Source organism: Elgaria multicarinata, chromosome 19 (assembly GCF_023053635.1).
Source record: "Elgaria multicarinata webbii isolate HBS135686 ecotype San Diego chromosome 19, rElgMul1.1.pri, whole genome shotgun sequence".
NCBI classification, from domain to species: domain Eukaryota; kingdom Metazoa; phylum Chordata; class Lepidosauria; order Squamata; family Anguidae; genus Elgaria; species Elgaria multicarinata.
This window is the reverse complement of record NC_086189.1, coordinates 13242746-13262039: the sequence shown is the minus strand read 5'-3', so window position 1 is coordinate 13262039 and position 19294 is coordinate 13242746. Positions and strand designations below refer to the sequence as shown.

At 44.8% G+C, this 19294-nt stretch overlaps 1 protein-coding gene across 1 annotated transcript; it reads left to right on the top strand.

The window, feature by feature from the left end:
* The first annotated feature begins 1437 nt into the window (after window positions 1–1437).
* Window positions 1438–17782, top strand: PSMD5 (proteasome 26S subunit, non-ATPase 5). Its single transcript, XM_063144784.1, has 10 exons — window positions 1438–1622; window positions 4339–4483; window positions 5151–5264; window positions 5726–5854; window positions 7143–7252; window positions 8242–8384; window positions 9164–9355; window positions 10924–11033; window positions 12351–12491; window positions 14410–17782. Exons 1-10 carry the CDS (start codon window positions 1438–1440, stop codon window positions 14665–14667), a joined length of 1527 nt encoding a protein of 508 aa, XP_063000854.1. The 3' UTR covers window positions 14668–17782.
* The last annotated feature ends 1512 nt before the right edge of the window (window positions 17783–19294 follow it).

Here is a 19294-nt window from a genome sequence, read left to right as displayed (position 1 = left end):
CCAGCTTTGGGCAAAAGGCGGGATACAAATAATAATAATAATAATAATAATAATAATAATAATAATAATAATAGATGACTTGAGCAGGGGGTTGGTCTAAATGACCTCCAGAGTCTCTTTCAGCTCTCTGATTCTATGATCTGCTGCCTTATGCTGTTTATATATATATTTATGTTCTGTAATAAACCTCAAATCATTCTTTCACTGGCTAATTACATATCTTCCCATTTTTTCTATAATGTGTAGTTTTTATGATTGTTACTGGATTGATCTGTTTGCAAATGATGACCTGGGAATTCATTGTTAACTTCTTTCCTTTTCTCTTCTTTTAAAATTATTAGTGGGCTGTTGTTGTTTTTATAGTGTATTGGTTAACCTTTGCTCTTATATTTTGTATTGATCTGCTGCCCTACGTTGAGAAAGCAAAGGGTAGCCGTATTGACCACAAGAAAATATATATCCAAAATTCATATTAATACATTTATTTAAGCTGGTTCATTCTTTCTTTTACTCATTTCTTTTAAGGTTTTATACTTCTTTAGGGTGACTATTTCTTTATGTTGCTGTTATTTAATGTATTCTCTAAAACACTCTCCCACATGTGATTTGAGAGGTGGGGATTGTGGCCAGCATCAGACTCTCTTGAAAATGCATTTGTTCACTCAGGATTTCCCTGACAGTGCTCTGTTGTCATTTTTTAAATGTATTTATTCTGTTTTTACATGGTATTGTATGCGTTTTTATGTAAACTGCTTGGAAATGCTGGAATGACAAGAGGTATAGAAAAAGTTTAAATTTAAAGTTTAAATACAGGGGAGGCGGGGATGAATGCCACTCTACACAAGCTCAGAGGTCCCCTTGCTCTTCTTCGCTTTACATACTTTGCACCTGGATTTGCGCTAACGGACTATTTGCTTTGGCTAAGAACCAAAGAGATACGAGAGAAACACAAAGACATTCACAACCTGTCATTTCCGGTAACTACCCGAAGGCGGAGGCGATCGCCATGTGCGGGGTAGGAATACATCCAGCCTGCGTGAAGCAGCGGAGCGTTTGAAGCATGTGTCCTGCTTATCGACCTATCTGGTGTCCGTTCGGATACGATTCGCATTTCTCGATGGGCCAATTGCACCTGGGCGGCACCTTGGCCCCGCATGGGTGGCATGTCATTGGGGAGCACGGAAGTGAAGGTTAAAAACTCGGGGCGGGGCGCTGCTTTTTCCCCCCTCCTCCTCCTCCTTTAGCCAATCAGGCGTCCGAGCGCCGAAATGACGGGAGGCGTCACCACAAAGGGGGCGGGGCGCTGCCGTGTAGCGGTGCGGACGCAAGAGGGAGCCCTTAGTTACGCGGCGGGCCTGGTTGATAAGGGCCGAAGTCTCGCGAGAGTCCTCCTTTTCCTTCCTTCCTCTTCCTCCTCTTCTCGCCAGCCGTTCTAAAATGGCGTCGCCGGGAGTCGACGCTGCGTTGGAGCTGCTGGGGCGGATTTCGCGGCTGGAGGAGCCGTTCGAGGGGCTGCGGGCCCTGCGGGTGGCTGTGCAGGCCCTGCCGCCCGGCGCCCTCCGGGAGAGGGGCCCCGAGTTCCCCTTGGCCGGGCTCTTCGCTCTCATGGCACGGGGGGACAGGTGAGTGCGAAGGACCGGGGTCTTGGAGGGCGGCTGCTGGCGTGGGCGAGGACGTTAGAAGACAGTGCCTGGCTTTGGGCCTTGATCCGGGCTTTTGCAGTTATGCCCGCTTCTAGTCCTCATTGAGGAGGTACAGCTGTGTCCTGTAGGGAGGAGGGCAGGGCTCCTGCGTCTTTTACAGTTGTATTGAAAAGGGAATTTCAGCAGGTGTCATTTGCATGCATGCAGCACCTGGTGCAATCCCCTCTCCATCACAACAGTGAAAGCTGCAGGAGCCTTGCCTTCTCGACCAGCTACAAAAGAGGGCAGGGCTCCTGTATCTTTAACAGTTGTATTGAAAAGGGAATTTCAGCAGCTGTCATTTGTATGCATGCAGCACCTGGTGCAATCCCCTCTCCATCACAACAGTGAAAGCTGCAGGAGCCTTGCCTTCTCGACCAGCTACAAAAGAGGGCAGGGCTCCTGTATCTTTAACAGTTGTATTGAAAAGGGAATTTCAGCAGCAGTTATTTGCATGCATGCAGCACCTGGTGAAATTCCCTCTCCATCACAACAGTCAAAGCTGCAGGAGCCTTGCCTTCTCGACCAGCTACAAAAGAGGGCAGGGCTCCTGTATCTTTAACAGTTGTATTGAAAAGGGAATTTCAGCAGGTGTCATTTGTATGCATGCAGCACCTGGTGAAACCCCCTCTCCATCACAACAGTGAAAGCTGCAGGAGCCTTGCCTTCTCGACCAGCTACAAAAGAGGGCAGGGCTCCTGTATCTTTAACAGTTGTATTGAAAAGGGAATTTCAGCAGCTGTTATTTGCATGCATGCAGCACCTGGTGAAATTCCCTCGTCACAACAATTAAAGCTGCAGCAGCCCAGCCTCCTTATAATAATAATAATAATAATAATAATAATAATAATAATAATAATAATATTTCTTACCCACCATTCCATCCCGATCGAGGCGGGGAACCACAATAAGTATAAAACACATAAAATATTGATTAAAAACATAGTATACATTGTTAAAACTTCCTAAAAAACATCCTAAAGGCATCCTAAAATTCCACTGGATAGGCCTTCCAGAAGAGATCAGTCGTTATAGCTATGACCAGACACAAAAGAGGGCAGGGCTCCTGCAGCGTGACCTGTTGTGATGAAGAGGGGCTTTCACCAGGTGCTGCATATATACGAACAACGCCTGCTGAAATCCCCTTTTCTAGACAACTGTTAAAGATACAGGAGCCCAGTCCTCCTTTCCATAGGGTCACCATAGCGTCCTGGCTCTTGTTAATTCAAATTGCGAATGGAAGTGGCTGATGTTTTGATAGGGTTTATTTTCAAAGCTTTTAAAGAAGTTGTTTGTTTACATTTATGTGTAGACATTTTGTACTTTGGTTCCCCACCGATGCAAGTTCCCAAGACGTCTTGGCACATTTATTGTTGTTACTGTCATTATTAAATAGTAATCAAAGATAAGAATAGTAGTAACAAGTAGTCAGTTTGTAGCAATAAGTTGTAAAGAACTACGTAAAAGGTCAAATGCAGTAAGAAGTTTGAGCAACTAAGACCTTATGTTAGGGGTTCCGGCCTGTTTTGTGCAATATGGGCTATGGCTCCCAACGGTTGTTGGGATGAGGTTTCTGTGGATGTTTTGTGGCTTATTTCATCCCTGCCGTGGAGTTATGTGTGACTGGTGAGTTTGATTTCACTCATTTGGGAGTGGACGTTCTGGGCCATTCATTCTTTTCCGGATGTTGTTCTGGGAGTTACGGGGTTAATAGTAATATAACATTGAAAGGGTTTTTAGTCCTAAATACTGTTCTCAAGTGTTTTTAACACATGTCACTATTTTTGGCATTTTTTCTTTTAATATAAAGGGATCGTTCCAGCCCGTTCCATTCCAGTTTTTACACTGTCCCCCAAATAAATAAATACCAGCCTATTTTAGCTGAAAGCTCTTACTCCTAGTAACTAAAGCCTTTGAAGAGGTACTTCAGCTTTTTAGAATTGGGGAGGAATTGTATAACAGCTTGGAAACCACGAAATGATCCGTGGTTGGGGAAAAGGAGGTGGGGGCCTGGAGAACAAGAAGACCCTAGAGGAATGGACCTCAGTCTCAGGCCTCAGGCTCTCCAACTTCATGTAGTGCCTTTAAAAAAAATAGCATGTAAGTGTCTGATTGATATGCTGGGAGTATGTTTACCTTGTCTTGGCCCAATGAAAAAGAAGAGATAGTCTCTAGTGTTGGAAAACAGAAAAAGGTTATTTTTTGTTACATAGATCTTCAATCTTTACAAATTGTATTGTTGTAAAAGGACTTAATGTATAAAAAGCTCGACGTTTCGGATCCCCCGATCCTTCTTCAGGAGCTACAAATAAACGAAAAACTTTTTTATCAACACATAACAATACTTACATTGAATTTTGTCGTAAACTGTGTGCACATTAACATTAAAATATGCAAAAAGCAAACTCAAAAGGAGGAGACGCCACAGAAAAAGGACATGTTTTTCTGACACCACAGAAAAAGGCCATGTTTCTGCAACCTCTGTTAACTCTTAAGGGGGTCGTGGGTCGTTGGAGTGGGGATTTGACTTCAAGCACATGGTACATGGACAGGATCGTATGGGAGCAGCTACTTGAGTCCTAGACTGGTTAGATTTGCAATGGTCAAAAACAGCCTTTGGGTAAACAACTTACTGGCTTTTTTTCTTGCAAAGCAGCGAGCAGATCTCTTCATGTGTTTCCATCCTGGAGCGGTTCCTCCAAGTCATGGACCCCTTGTACATAATCCGAAACTTTGGGGAAGAACTTCAGAAAGGGCTCTTCCATCCGGACGATTCAGTCAAAATCCTAACTATATCCCAGGTATGTGCTTTTTAAAATGTCATGTTTGGGAATCCCTGATCAGGGGAGGGTGTGTGTGAGAGACTTAGCTTGCCTTTTATTTATATGTGTACACATTCAAATGTGTCTGGGGCCTACATATTCAGCTGCAGAGTGGTAGCTGGAATATCTGAGAACAAAGGGGCAGCTTACATATAGCTTTGTCCTGTCCTAATAACTTTTTGTGTATATTATTGTGCTTGAAATGTATTGCAAGTCCCTTTGAGAACTCAGGTGCGAAGGTGGGATGTAATATCTTAATGAAACTTGGCAGGGAGTTGATTATGAATTTAACTAGTTATCTTTCTGTAATTTTTCTATGATTAAAACTTGGCATAAGAAGAGTCTTGCTGGATTAGATCAAAGGCCTTTCTAGTCCTGCGTCCAGTTTCCCACAGTGGCCAATGAGGTGTCCTGTTAGAGGCGCAGAACCTCAGGCCCGCAGGCCAAATCCAGTCCACCTGGGCTCACAACCTCCATGGTGCCCAGATTTCCCAGATGGCCCTGTCGCCTTTCCCTGGCTCTTGATCATTTGTTCTGGCGAGAGAGATATGGGAATGGTTTATTTAACTATATAAGCTTATGCAGTAAGCAAGTAGCTGTTGGAAATTGGGTCATCACGTCTTACAATATTATGTTGACTCTCTAGGTTGGAAGGGTAGTTGAAGACCCTGATGCTGCAAAAGAAATCCTGAACACTCCTGAGTTACTGAGGCAGGTCATTTACTGCATTGGTGCGGAGAAAATAGCCGTGGCCAAGGCGGTAAGTATTCTTTCAAACTGACACTGACTTAGGCCCCTTCCAACTCTGCTATTCTATGATTCTATAAAGCAGTAGTGTCGCTCCTGCCTTTTATATACCGCTTTCATAGTGGAATATCCTGCTTGGTGTAGATGAGCCATCACTCATCCCCTGCCGTCTCTCCCCCCTCAGTCCTCCTGCTAGTATCCCATCAGCCATTGCTGCCAAAAACCTATCCTATTCTATGATTCTTATTGTATGAATTGATCAAGCTTAACTGTATGAACACCCAATTGTAGTCTTGGGAGTCCCTCTTATGTCTGGAAAATAACTTCTGAAAGAATAACTATGTGTTGAAGTACTGAAGTGGTTTCGGCGTCCAAAACCTCAGCTTGAACCTAACTATCTAATTGTTTGTTTTTAATAACCGCTGTCTGTTTCTCCTTTCTTTGGTCATATAGCTGTTCCTCTTTGTTTTCTAGGCTATCAAGTCACTAGCAAGAGTGGCAGAAACACCTGAGGGCCTAGAAGCTTTGCTTGCGGGCAATTTGCTGGTGGACTTGAAAAACGTTATGGCCAAGAGTGACATCATACGCTATCGTGTGTACGAGGCAAGATCCTTTATTTCCTTTGTGGCCTAGCTGGTCTCCTAACTCAAATGCATAATGCCTGGCAGATCTGTGTCAATACCAGCACTTTGAATCGGGCCCGGACCTGGACTGGGAGCATTCCTGGATGGGAGTTGTAGTTGAACATTTCTTGAAGCGCCAGACCGAGGAAAGCTGACATGCTTGAATCCTAAGTAGAACACTTCAACCTGCTAGAACACTCTGTTACTGATCTTAAAGGTGGTCATATTTGAACAAAGAAGCTTCCAAGTGAAATGGCTGAATTACATCCTATCTAGAAGTTCTGTTCTGTTCCTTTGGGTCTGAATCACGACAATGGTTTCCTGCCCCACTACAACAGTGCTGATTGTGCTATCACCAATCGCTGCTGTTATAAAGGGAAACTATGCTCATTTTGCACATGTTTAACTCTAATTGAGTGGTCACGGGCATAACTCCTTATATTTCTCTGCCGTTTGAGCAGTGATGTGGGTTTTCTGGGAAATTTTGAACTGAAAAAAAATTCCAGTGCAAATTAAGCTAATTTGCACCCGTTTTCAGCTTGCGCCAGAAAATCTTCTGATGTCCTAGAGTAGGGATGGGCAACTTTTCTGGTCCTCCAGATGTTTCGGTCTATCTTCCCTCACCATTGGCTATGCTGGCTAGAGCTGATGGGAGCCGTAGGCTAAAACATCTGGAGGCACACAAGTTGTCCACCCTATCTTCGAGAGATCTAGTTTGGCATGTTTTGTGCTTTCATCTGGTAAGCAATGCTTAAAAAGTACCCCCATTAAATAATTTTTGTTCCAGTGCATCATAAATATTTGTCCTGAACTACCGGTGGTGAAGGAGGATTAAAGGACACTTAATGGCTTTAAATGTTACATTATGTAGTCAGAGGTGGGCAATTTGTGGGCCTTCCAGATGTTTTGGTCTACAACTCCTTATCAACCATACCCAGTATCGTCAATAGCGAGGGAAGATGGAAGTTGTAGGCCAGAACATCTGGAAGCCCCAAGTTGCCCAGTCCTGTATCCTTGGGGTTGGGAGGAATTGGAATGAGGGTGGGAATGATTTCTGGAAATAACTTCACCTCTTACAGTATGTAAAGCATGTAGCTGCTTGGAGGTGATACTTGCTGGTCAGCACCACCATGTCATGCAACTGAGATGAGTAAATGTTGTAACCCAAATGGTTACACAAGTGCGGTTGCTTGCTTGTGTAACGGTTATGCTGTAAGTCTTGTTTTTAAAAGTTTCTCAGTGTTGCCTTTCCTGTGCTTTCGTGTTAGCTAGTTGTCGATATTTCCTCCGTGTCTGCGGATTCGCTGAACTACTGTGTGAACAGCGGGTTAATCTCGGAGCTGATCGGGGAGCTGATGGGGAACGACGTGCTTGTCAGGTGTGTGCTAGGGTGCTTCTTGAAAGCGACTTGATACCTTGTTGCTGTTACTCTGCGTTATGGCCCTGGCCCTGTTGCTATGTATTTAGCTAGCACAGGTTATTTCGTTGTCCAGCTGGACTTTTGGCCAGTGAACATGCAGAGTTGTCTACTGCGGTGTACAGAATTTGGTGTATATGTTGAGTGTAGCGTACAGGTAGGTTAGGAATACATTAATGTATTCCGTGGCAAGTATACATGGAATACAATTAATGTATTCCATAGCAAGTCGAAAAGGAATACAGTTAATGTATTCCGTGGCAAGTATACATGGAATACAGTTAATGTATTCCATAGCAAGTCGAAAAGGAATACAGTTAATGTATTCCGTGGCAAGTATACTTGGAATACAATTAATGTATTCCATAGCAAGTCGAAAAGGAATACAGTTAATGTATTCCGTGGCAAGTATACATGGAATACAATTAATGTATTCCATAGCAAGTCGAAAAGGAATACAGTTAATGTATTCCGTGGCAAGTATACTTGGAATACAGTTAATGTATTCCGTGGCAAGTATACATGGAATACAATTAATGTATTCCGTGGCAAGTATACATGGAATACAATTAATATAGTCTGTGGCAAGTATACTTGGAATACAGTTAATGTATTCCGTGGAAAGTATACATGGAATACAATATATATATATATATATATATATATATATATATATATTCAGTGGTAAGTATACATGGAATACAATATATATATTCCGTGGAAAGTATACATGGAATACAGTTAATGTATTCTGTGGCAAGTATACTTGGAATACAGTTAATGTATTCTGTGGCAAGTATACAAGGAAACATGGAATACAATATATATATATTCAGTGGCAAGTATACTTGGAATACAGTTAATGTATTCGGGGGCAAGTGTAATTGCGATGGATTCTTGGAGTCCTAAAGGAACGTTAAACAACTGAATTGAATTGTCTTTCTGTCTAGAGCCACCTGCATAGAGATGGTGACGTCGCTGGCCCACACTCACCATGGGCGCCAGTACCTTGCGCAGCAAGGAATCATCGATAAGATTTCCAACATAATCATTGGGGCCGACTCTGATCCCTTCTCGAGCTTCTACTTGCCAGGTGATGGGAGTATTCTCCGTTGGCGTGGATTTCCTTTTGTATGAGTTGATTTTATCTATTTAATGCTTTGTCATCCTTTCAGGCGACTTAAGCTAGGGTGATCCTATGCAAAGGAGGACAGGGCTCCTGCATCTTTAACAGTTGCATAGAAAAGGGAATTTCAGCAGGTGTCATTTGTATGCATGCAGCACCTGGTGAAATTCCCTCTTCATCACCACAGTTAAAGCTGCAGGAGCTATACTAGAGTGACCAGATTTCAAAGAGGGCAGCTTTAACTGTTGTGATGAAGAGGGAATTTCACCAGGTTCCCCATATATACAAATGACGCCTGCTGAAATCCACTTTTTAATACAACTGTTAAAGATTCAGGAGCCCTGTCCTCCTTTTCATACGGTCACCCTACTTAAGCAGAATATGTGGGGCTCCTGGGTGGGTGGTCCCATCCAGACTGGCTTTGCTTCAGCAGGGTGGCTGCTTCATGTGCCCTCAGACTAGCCTTGCCCATGCTGGCAGAAGGGGATGGGACTTGCAGTCTGGCACATCTGGAGGGCACCGGGTTGGAGAAGGCTGCTTTAGGCCACTCCCTTGGGTCTCACTCTTTGGTTCTTCCCATTTGGTTTGGTTTTGTAACTCTTCCACCAATTTAGTTGGATATGTTTAATACGGGAGTAGCATTGGGCTGTGCCTGTTCTGACGGCTCACAAAGAGAGTTCGGTTGCTTCGGAGGTGCTGTTATCCACGTGGTGTCACTGACTCGTGCCTTTTTCTGTGCTTGGCAGGCTTTGTGAAATTTTTTGGCAACCTGGCTGTAGTCGACAGCCCCCAGCAGATCTGCGAGCGATACCCCATCTTCGTGGAGAAAGTCTTCAGCATGGCGGAAAGCCCTGACCCGACCATGTTTGGCGTGGCTGTAGATACCCTTGGGATCTTAGGTTCCAATGTGGAGGGGAAGTTGGTGTTGCAGAAGAAGGGTCTGTACTGTGTCTCTGTCTCTGTCTCTCTCTCTCTCTCTCTCTGTGTCCACAAATACAAATCTAAAGTCATAGGGGGATGCAAACGCATGGCATGAAACGGGACCCTCTCCGTGGCTGTTGGGATTTGCTGTCCCACATTTACTGCATGGAAATGGGAAAATGCTGCATATGTTCCAAGAGCAGCCTGACATTTTAAAAAAGAGAGAGCATTTCCGTTGACGCTAGTGGAAACATCTTTTAAAGCACAATTGCTGCATAGTGGGAGGGGAGGTATAGAGGAGGGGAGGTGGGGGAGAAGAGAAGAAACAGCAATTGCAGATATGAGGGAGTTGCTATCTCCAGTATTCAAGGCAGTAAGCCTGTGTGCACCAGTTGCTGGGGAACATGGGTGGGAGGGTGCTGGTGCACCATGTCCTGCTTGTTCATCCCTGGCCGATGGCTGGTTGGCCACTGTGTGAACAGAACAGACTAGATGAACCCTTGGTCTGATCCAGCATCAAGGCTCTTCTTATGTTCTTACTCCTGGCTCCTATCTGCAGCTTCATGCTACAAGATCACGGCTCAGAAAGAGCCGAAAATTAATAAATAGAAATGATTTCGTGTTTCAGAATGGAAATTACCAGTGGGGAGGGAGAGTTGGAGCAGGGGGTTCCTTTTTTGCCGCCCAACATGTAGCTCCCCCGCAAAAGATTACCCCCGAGGAAATGCAGCATTGACAGTAGAAAGGTAGAAAGGATTCCTGCATTGAGCAGGGGGTTGGACTCGATGGTCTTATAGGCCCCTTCCAACTCTACTGTTCTATGATTCTATGAAGGTTCCTTGCCCTTGTTCTCTGCAGTCACTTTAATCTGATATGAGACAAAGGTGAGGGAGTATTCTGCCATTTTAATTATTTATAAGGCTTCTTGTATTATTTATTATTGATCGTTCTGTACCACCTTATCTGCTAATCAAGGCAGTGTACAACAACTTAAAACAAAACAAAAAAAATCTTAAAACTGTAAAAACTATATCACATCCTTCTTCATAATATGCTCCCAGTATTCAAAATAGCATCCTTATAAAATCCAGTAAAATACCCAGTTGGTCAGGGTCAAATTCAATATACACCATCCTTCAACTGTCCTGCTGTGATACATAGGCCCAACTATTTCAAGCAGTGGCCTGGCAGAAGAGAATTATTTTTCCCTTCATAGTTGGGGTGCAACCACCAATTAGCCCCTATTATGAGTTTCAGGACTCTGAACGTAAGTTTTGTGATGGTGTAGCCAAATGGCCTCTCCAGCAGATCTCAATTACCCATGTACTTTTTCTTGTTCCCTGTAGTCTCCAGCTAACCTTTACGAAATCACTTCCTGGTTTAATTTTGTCTTTAAGCATTGGGAGGGCATGTACAGGCCAGGCATTTGTTCATATCAGAGATGTGATCATTTGAAGCAGACTAGAGTAGAAAATACTGGGCTTAATGGAAAAAATAAACTGACTTTGTGTAAGGCAACTTCCAAAGTACTGGAATTTTCTTTTCTTTCTTTCTCTTTCTAAATATCTCCTCTCTGTCTTCTCAGGCAGTAGATTCCATCATGTGCTAAACAGAATAGGGCATCAGTCAAAGAATGCCACAACAGAGCTGAGAGTCCGGTGCCTGGATGCTATTTCATCTCTCTTGTACTTGCTGGTAAGCTATATGAAATGGAAAAAAAAGTCCTCTTTCTCATGAATAATGGAGCGTTCAACTGCTGAATTTGCCCTGGCAAGAAAGTGAAACAGTGTCCTTGGGCATCTTGGGTGCCCACTAGGGGATGAGTGAAAGAGATTTGGAACAAGCAATTCCTCTGACAGCTCCGCAGTTATCTCTCAGTAGCCTTTCAGGCTTACTAGAGGTATGAGCGTAACCATGATCCATCCGTCTTGCAAATTTACAAGATCAGGTTGAATCTGAAAGGTGCATTAACAGGGCGCTTTTAGAGAAGAACATAACATTGCACATCCTTTGTTATATGTTGTGTTGTAGATCACAAGCTGAATATGAGCCAACAGTGTGATACGGCTGCAAGAAAGGCCAATGCTATTTTGGGCTGCATTCATAGAAGTATAGCTTCCAAATCACATGAGGTATTGGTTCCTCTCTATTTGGCCCTGGTTAGACCTCATCTAGAGTATTGCGTCCAGTTCTGGGCTCCACAATTCAAGAAGGACGCAGACAAGCTGGAGCGTGTTCAGAGGAGGGCAACCAGGATGATCACAGGTCTGGAAACAAAGCCCTATGAAGAGAGACCGAAAGAACTGGGCATGTTTAGCCTGGAGAAGAGAAGATTGAGGGGAGACATGATAGCACTATTCAAATACTTAAAAGGTTATCACACAGAGGAGGGCCAGGGTCTCTCTGGCAGGACACGGAATAACGGGCTCAAGTTACAGGAAGTCAGATTCCAGCTGGACATCAGGAAAAACTTCCTGACTGTTAGAGCAGTACGACAATGGAACCAATGATCTAGGGGGGTTGTGGGCTCTCCCACACTAGAGAGTGGGAGAGGCAGCTGGACGGCCATCTGCCTGGTATGCTTTAGGGTGGATTCCTGCATTGAGCAGGGGGTTGGACTTGATGGCCTTATAGGCCCCTTCCAACTCTACTATTCTATATATTCCAAAGTTAATGTTGTGCACTCTCAAGTGTGTTGGGAGGAAGGTTAACATTTCCTACTGTCTCTCTGCAATTTCAAGCTTTCTTCTTAGATGAAGTGCAGTAAACTGAAGGGTCTTAGGGTTCCTTAGGGTTGCTGGGGAACATGGGTGGGAGGGTGCTGTTGCACCATGTCCTGCTTGTCCATCCCTGGCCGGTTGGCCACTGTGTGAACCGAGTGCAGGACTAGATGGACCCTTGGTCTGATCTCGTATGTTCTTAAAAGGAGTTCTGTTGTTTTTCTCTCTGAGCTTTTAAGAAAAGGAGCAATTGGCTGCATTTGTGAACTTACCCCCTACCTTTTGCATACAGCCAGATCAGCAGACGGAAGACCTTCTAGGGATGACCGAATCCTGGTTCTCCTCTCTATCCAGCCAGCCCTTAGAACTCTTCAGGAGCATCAGTACGCAGCCTTTCCCTGACCTGCACTGTGGCGCCTTAAGGGTCTTCACTGTAAGTGCCCTTTCTCAACAGAGACCGATGTTGACTCTGCCCATAATTCAGGGTTAGGACCCACCGAATATACATGAAAGAGCTTTTGAGATCTCCAGGTTTCTTCATTGGGCAAGAGGTTACAAAAAGAAAGTGGGAAGAGTGGAAAGGCTGACTTGATATTGAAACCTTGGGAGTCTGACTATATAATTTTTGGATCTTTCTGAGCAGAGTTTACAAGAGCTGTGATCTTGTAGCACATAGAAGCCAGGAGTAACCCCCTTAAAACGGAATAAAAGAAGAGTCACAGACTAAGCCCTACTAGGTGTCAAACAGGTTTAATTTACACCTAGGATGTTCAGGACAAACAAATGCATAAATGGCTGATCCCCCCTGCCCTTCTTCCCGCTTTGAAAATAATAAAAAAAAAACAGTAGTTGTTCAGATTTATCTCCCAGTATTGCTTGAAACACAGTTTTGGTAGGCAAGAGAGCAAATGTGAAGAGAAACACAGCAGTCTTTATTTTTATTTATTTATTACATTTATATACCGCCCCATAGCCGAAGCTCTCTGGGCAGTTTACGATGATTAAAACACGGAACGTTAAAAACAAATATGCTAGATTTAAAACCATAAAAAGCATTGTTGTTTATTCGTTCAGTCGCTTCCGACTCTTCGTGACTTCATGGACCAGCCCACGCCAGAGCTTTCTGTTGGCCGTCGCCACCCCTAGCTCCCCCAAGGTCAAGTCTGTCACCTCCAGAATATCATCCATCCATCTTGCCCTTGGTCGGCCCCTCTTCCTTTTGCCTTCCCCGAAAAAGCATAAAAACGGACACTATCCTTTTAAAACAACTATTCCAGCATCACTTAAAAAAAAACCTCAACATACGCCGATAGTGATAAAGCTGGAGGTGAATTCTGGATGGTGCCCTGGATTAAATCAGTCAATGGAAGCCAAATTGACTAAGGGAGCAATCCCGGGAAGAGAGTCTGTAGCCCCCAAACCCGGAGTCTCCGGTGCAGAGAAGCCAGAGCGTGGAGGGGGATCTTTGCCTCTGTTCTCCAGCCGCCCAGAGTAGGAGGGAAGGTGGCTGGGGCAGCCATAAGGAACATTGGCCCAGTTCAGACAACACGCTTAACCATGCTGCCACAAAATGGTTAACGGAAGGCATTGACCTTAATGCCTTCCATTAACCATTTTGTGGTTAAGCAGCATGGTTTAGCGTGTTGTCTGAACTAGGCCATTGTCTGCCTGGTGTCCCGGTCCCTTCCCCTCCCGTCTCCATTTCTGAGCGTGGAGACGTAGCGAGAACCACACTAGCTGGGACGGAAGTTGGGCGGGGGGAAAGGAGGGCGGTTTCTGGGCTCCAAGGTTGGAACCGCAACACCAAACAATCCTTCCCCCCTGACACATACTGTTTTGGGGGGGCACATTGGATTGCTCCCTGAACGTACCAAAACCTAAGTGCCATAGCCATACGATTCTCTCTAGGGCAGTCTTCTCCAGATGTGTTGGACTATACCTCCCACAACTTCCGGCGAACACATCTGGAGAGGGCACTAAGTTAGAGGAGAATGCTGTCGGGGACTTTTCTGCGTTGGCTCCTTTTAGTTTGAAGGTTTATTGCCGCCGCCTCATTGCGTGATCCGGAAGGCAGATGAGGTGAACTGGCAGGGGAGAACTGATGTCACCCAGGCGTTGAAACATGCTCCGGTAATTCGATTGAGCTGTCATTTTTGTTTTCTAAAGAAAATTGAATATTCTCCTTATTCTAATAAGCGTGTGCTTCAGAAATGTCAAAATTTGCTGTCTTGCTGCTGTTACTGCTATTGGATTTTGTTTGTGGCTTTATTAGGAACGTTAGTTGCCCTGGAGATCCCATTTTGGGGGCAGAAAAGTGGATCTAAGTCTTTTAACAAAATCTTTTGTTGTAGGCCGTTGCCAATCAACCGTGGGCCCAGAGGATGATGCTGGCAAGCCCAGGCTTTGTGGAATATGCCGTGGACAGATCCGTGGAACCAGACAAAGCTTCTAAGGAGGCGAAATACGAACTAGTCAAGGCCCTGGCCAATTCAAAGACCACCCCTGAAATCTTTGGGAATCAGCATTACTTAAGGCTCCGAGCTTACCTGCGCGAAGGGCCTTACTACATCAAGGCTGTCTCAACCACGGCTGTGGAGGGGGCTGAATAACGTTTGAACAACCGGCTTCTCGTTGCTCTACAGTAATTCCAGATGGTCTTGGGACTTCACAAGGGCTTTTGACTCCATGGAGGGGGCGGGGGGAAAAACAATCTGAGGAAGGAATTGGCTTAACGGTGTTTCTGTTTTTTACTTTGAAATGACAGGTAATTGGGTCGAAACATTGAGGACCATGTTATTCTTGACATCTCTTTATACTCTGAACGAATGTGAGGAAGCTTGTTTGGTCATTATAGACAGAGTTGGCGTCTTTAGCCAGCAGGTGATATGTGTGTACTTACTTTTCATATTTTGGCAGCCCTCATAAAGAGCTCCTGAGGTCGGTAAAATGAGTACCCAGTTAGCTGGGGGAAAGGCAATAACGGTCAGGGAAGGCAACGGCGAACCACCCCGCTATACGGCCTGCCAAGAAAAAGTCAGCGAAAGCTGGCGTCCCTCCAAGAGTCAGTAATGACTCAGTGCTTGCACGAGAGGTTCCTTTCCTTTCCTTTCATAAAGAGCAGCCTGTTTGCCTTGTGTAAGGGCTTCATTGAGAAGACGGGTCATTCAGCTGAGGCAGCCAGACTGTTCCCAACACTTTCAGCAACTCAAAAGGGTGGGGTGGGGTGGCAAGGGGGTACTCCTTCCCCCTGATCCTAAAAAGCGTTGCCTGCACTTCAGCCGGTAGCGGCTTGACCCATTACTGTCCACAGGGAGGGTGAAAGACCCACACATCTTCGGCCAGAGCTCAGGCTGCCCATGGGGCGCAGCTTTTGGATAGCAGTTTTTAGGTGGCGTTGAGTCGCGTTGGCTATTTTTTAATGGAACTTAACAGCAAAAACAGGTATATCTGTTGCTGCGCTGTTCTGTTTCAGACTACAGGTGGCGGCAGTGCTCCTGCACAGGAAGCAGTTCCCATGTAGGTGAAACTAGAAGGTGAAGAGAAGGCTAGCTTAGAATCTTAATCATAGAATCATAGAATAGTAGAGTTGGAAGGGGCCTCTAAGGCCATTGAGTCCAACCCCCTGCTCAATGCAGGAATCCACCCTAAAGCATCCCTGACAGATGGTTGTCCAGCTGCCTCTTGAAAGCCTCTAGTGTGGGAGAGCCCACAACCTCCCTAAGTCCTTGGTTCCATCGTTGTACTGCTCTAACAGTTAGGAAGTTTTTCCTGATGTCCAGCTGGAATCTGGCTTCCTTTAACTTAAGCCCGTTATTCCGTGTCCTGCACTCTGGGAGGATCGAGAAGAGATCCTGGCCCTCCTCTGTGTGACAACCTTCTCCCACTGTGCTAGATTTTTGTGTGTGGGTTCAGAGGGTTTATCCCTTTATGCCGGCCTTCCACAGCCTGGTGCCCTCCCGTTGCTTTGAACTTCAGCTTCCATCAGCCCCACCAGCATGGCTAATGGTCTGGAACGCTGTGAGTTTTTAGTCTAAAACATCTGAAGGGCTGCAGATTGGGGAGTCTGCCCAGTGCACTCTCTGAGTTAAGATTCTGCCCAGCAGCAGATCCGTTCACGTGGGGCTTCTGATCTTCCGTTAGCTCTTCTACCAACTGTCTTGCATGTTAGATTCGGGTGATCCCAGAAGACCGTTTCCCCCCACCCCCTTGATTCCAATCTCGGCTTGAATCCTTCATTTTTAAACGCACGTTGCAGAGATGAAAGGCAGTTAGGAAAGCTGAACCTCAGAGCTGCAACTTTCTGAGAGGAGCCAGAACTTTGGATTGGGCTGTTCTTTAAGCTTTGAGCAGCCAATGGCTTTTCCTGTTGCCTCCGCCTGATGTTGAGTGATTTCCCCACCCTGTTTAGGGGGAGCTTTTAGGGGGGCATAACAGCTGGAATGGGGAGATGGGGAAGTCCGTGGGCAGGAGCGTCCTGGTTGCTGCACTTACTGGAAGAGAGAAGTTGCTAATATAGGTGGGTCTCCCTTGGCACACTTTAAAACCCATCTTCGTTTGATCACCTGGGTCATTTATCATGACCGCCGCCACCCCCGTTTCCTTATATGCCATTTTACATCAAGAATGTGCCCAAAGTGGTTGACAGCTTACTAGAGGAGCAGCCGGAAATATAACAATTGCAAATTACCGTAGTGTAAATACAGGATCAAAAAACACCCCATGTAACTTTGTATAAAACAGTACAGAAAACCAACCTAATCCAGCAGTTTAAAACCAAAAGGAGACAGAAAAAGTACATCAGAAGTGCCCTGCTGGATCAGACCAAGGGTCCATCTAGTCCAGCACTCTGTTCACACAGGGGCCAAACAGCCATCGGCCAGGGATGAACAAGTAGGACATGGTGCAACAGCACCCTTCCGCCCATGTTCCCCAGCAACTGGTGCACACAGGCTTACTGCCTCGAATGCTGGAGGTAGCACACAACCATCAGGGCTATTAGCCATGGATAGCCTTCTCCTCCAGGAATTGATCCAACCCCTGTTTAAAGCCATCCAGATTGGTGGCCATCACTACATCTTGTAGTGAGTTCCATAATTAAACTATGCGCTGCATGAAGAAGTGCTTCCTTTTATTTGTCCTGGATCTTCCACCAATGGGATGACCCCGGGTTCTAGTATCTTGACAGAGAGAGAGAGAGAGCATGAAGCCTAACGTATTAACTATATGCAAGGCCAAGTAAACTTCTATTTGGGGTTCTCTACAATTAACCTACACAGAACAACAGTCACCCCGCTTGCTTTCCTCCCAGTTCTCACCTGGGAGGAGGTGAAGGTTTCCATGCATAACAACGTACGATCCAATGCTCCATCTTGTTCAGCTGTCCTTTTACACAGTGGCCTGCCAGATGTTCATGGGAAGACCACAAGCAGGATATGAGCATGACATTGTGCTGCGGACACTCATATTCCCAGCGACTGGTGTACAGAGGCATACTCCCATCTGATACTGGACGCAGGATATAGTCATCATCGATCGCATCCATGAAGTTCTCTAATCACCTTTTAAAATAATCTAAGCTGGTTTGCTATTGTGTGGCTACGAATTCCATTGTTTAACAGTGTGTTGTGTGAAGAGCTCAAACTAGTAAGGAATTCTTAAGCACAAATTGCTTGGAAGCAAGTTGTGTGGAAATTCGGTTCCCAATTAAATGACTACAATCCACCACCCAGTGGTGTGTGTGCTCTATGTCCTGTCTCAACTCTAGGTATTGAGTGTGCCGGGGTTTTACATCTGGAGTAATTTGCTATTTTGCAAATAGCAAAATAGAGAAGTCCATTGTTTTAGTAAGTTGGGACACTTCTTCCCTGTGTGAAATTGATTATTTGTATTTCATCTGTAATCCACATCTTGAAATATGAGTATGTACCTCTGGCTATTTGAGTTAGCAGACACAGTTTTGACCTAGCATTTGGTTCACACGTCTATAGTTTCAAGTAAGTGTGTGCTTAACAATCCTTTTAGGTGTATCCACGAAACAGTGTCATGTAGAATTGTCCACTTGAAGCAGAAAAAAGAAGTTGTGGAACAAGTTCATGAACACCGCCCTTGTGAAAATTAGAACCAAGACCCATTGGCAATCCTTGTTTGCTCTTTTTCAAACCTGGACCTTATATTTATTTATAAAGCAATTTATATCGCAGAGCGGTAAAGCAGCAGTTTCTGCAGCCGAAACTCTTCCCCATGGCCTGAGTTCGATCCCAGCGGAAGCTGGATTCAGGCAGCTGGCTCAGGTCGACTCAGCCTTCCATCCTTCCGAGGTCGGTAAAATGAGTACCCAGTTAGCTGGGGGAAAGGTAATAACGGCTGGGGAAGGCAACGGCAAACCACCCCGCTATAAGACCTGCCAAGAAAACGTCAGCTGGCGTCCCTCCAAGAGTCAGTAATGACTCAGTGCTTGCACGAGAGGTTCCTTTCCTTCTAATGCTTACACAGGGTGGTTAGCTGATTAAAATCGAACATAAGATAAATTTTGAACAACAAAGCAAACAATACAGCAAGATAATACTGAGGCATGGAATAAAAACTTGCATATCTAATAAAACAAACGTCTACCCTAACAGGAAAGGGTTTGCCAAATGCCAAACAGAGCCTCCAGGGACAAAGCATTCTGCAATTTAGGTGCAGTCAGAGAGAATGTCCTTTCGGTTGTCCCAAGGAACCTCCACCATATCAGGATGTACAGACAGGTCTCAGACCTTAGGGTGCTGGCCGGCGGAGAAACTGAAGGAACTTGATCTTTGCTTTTGTTGTCATTGAGATTCTCTTGTGTATCTGGGAACATCCCATTCTTCTGAATTGGATAAAAAGCGAGATGTTTAATGTATTTATTTAAAACATTTGTATCCTGCCCTATATCATTAAGATCTCAGGGCGGCGTACAGATAAAAGCATACAGTATAAAACAAATAATATATTTATTTGTTACCCGTCTCTCCCTCCGGATCGAGGCGGGGTACAACACAAATGCAAACGCCATAAAATACATGTAATTAAAACATTTAAAGCTAATACATTATTAAAAGCAGCACATTATTAAAAGGCATCTTAAAATTCAGCTAAAAAATTAAACCATGAACTAAGTCAAAACAATATAATTTTAAAAGCAGTAAAAACAAAACAGTTAAAACAATGTGCCATCTTCGTGAATTCAACCATTGAAGGCTTTGATGGAGCCGG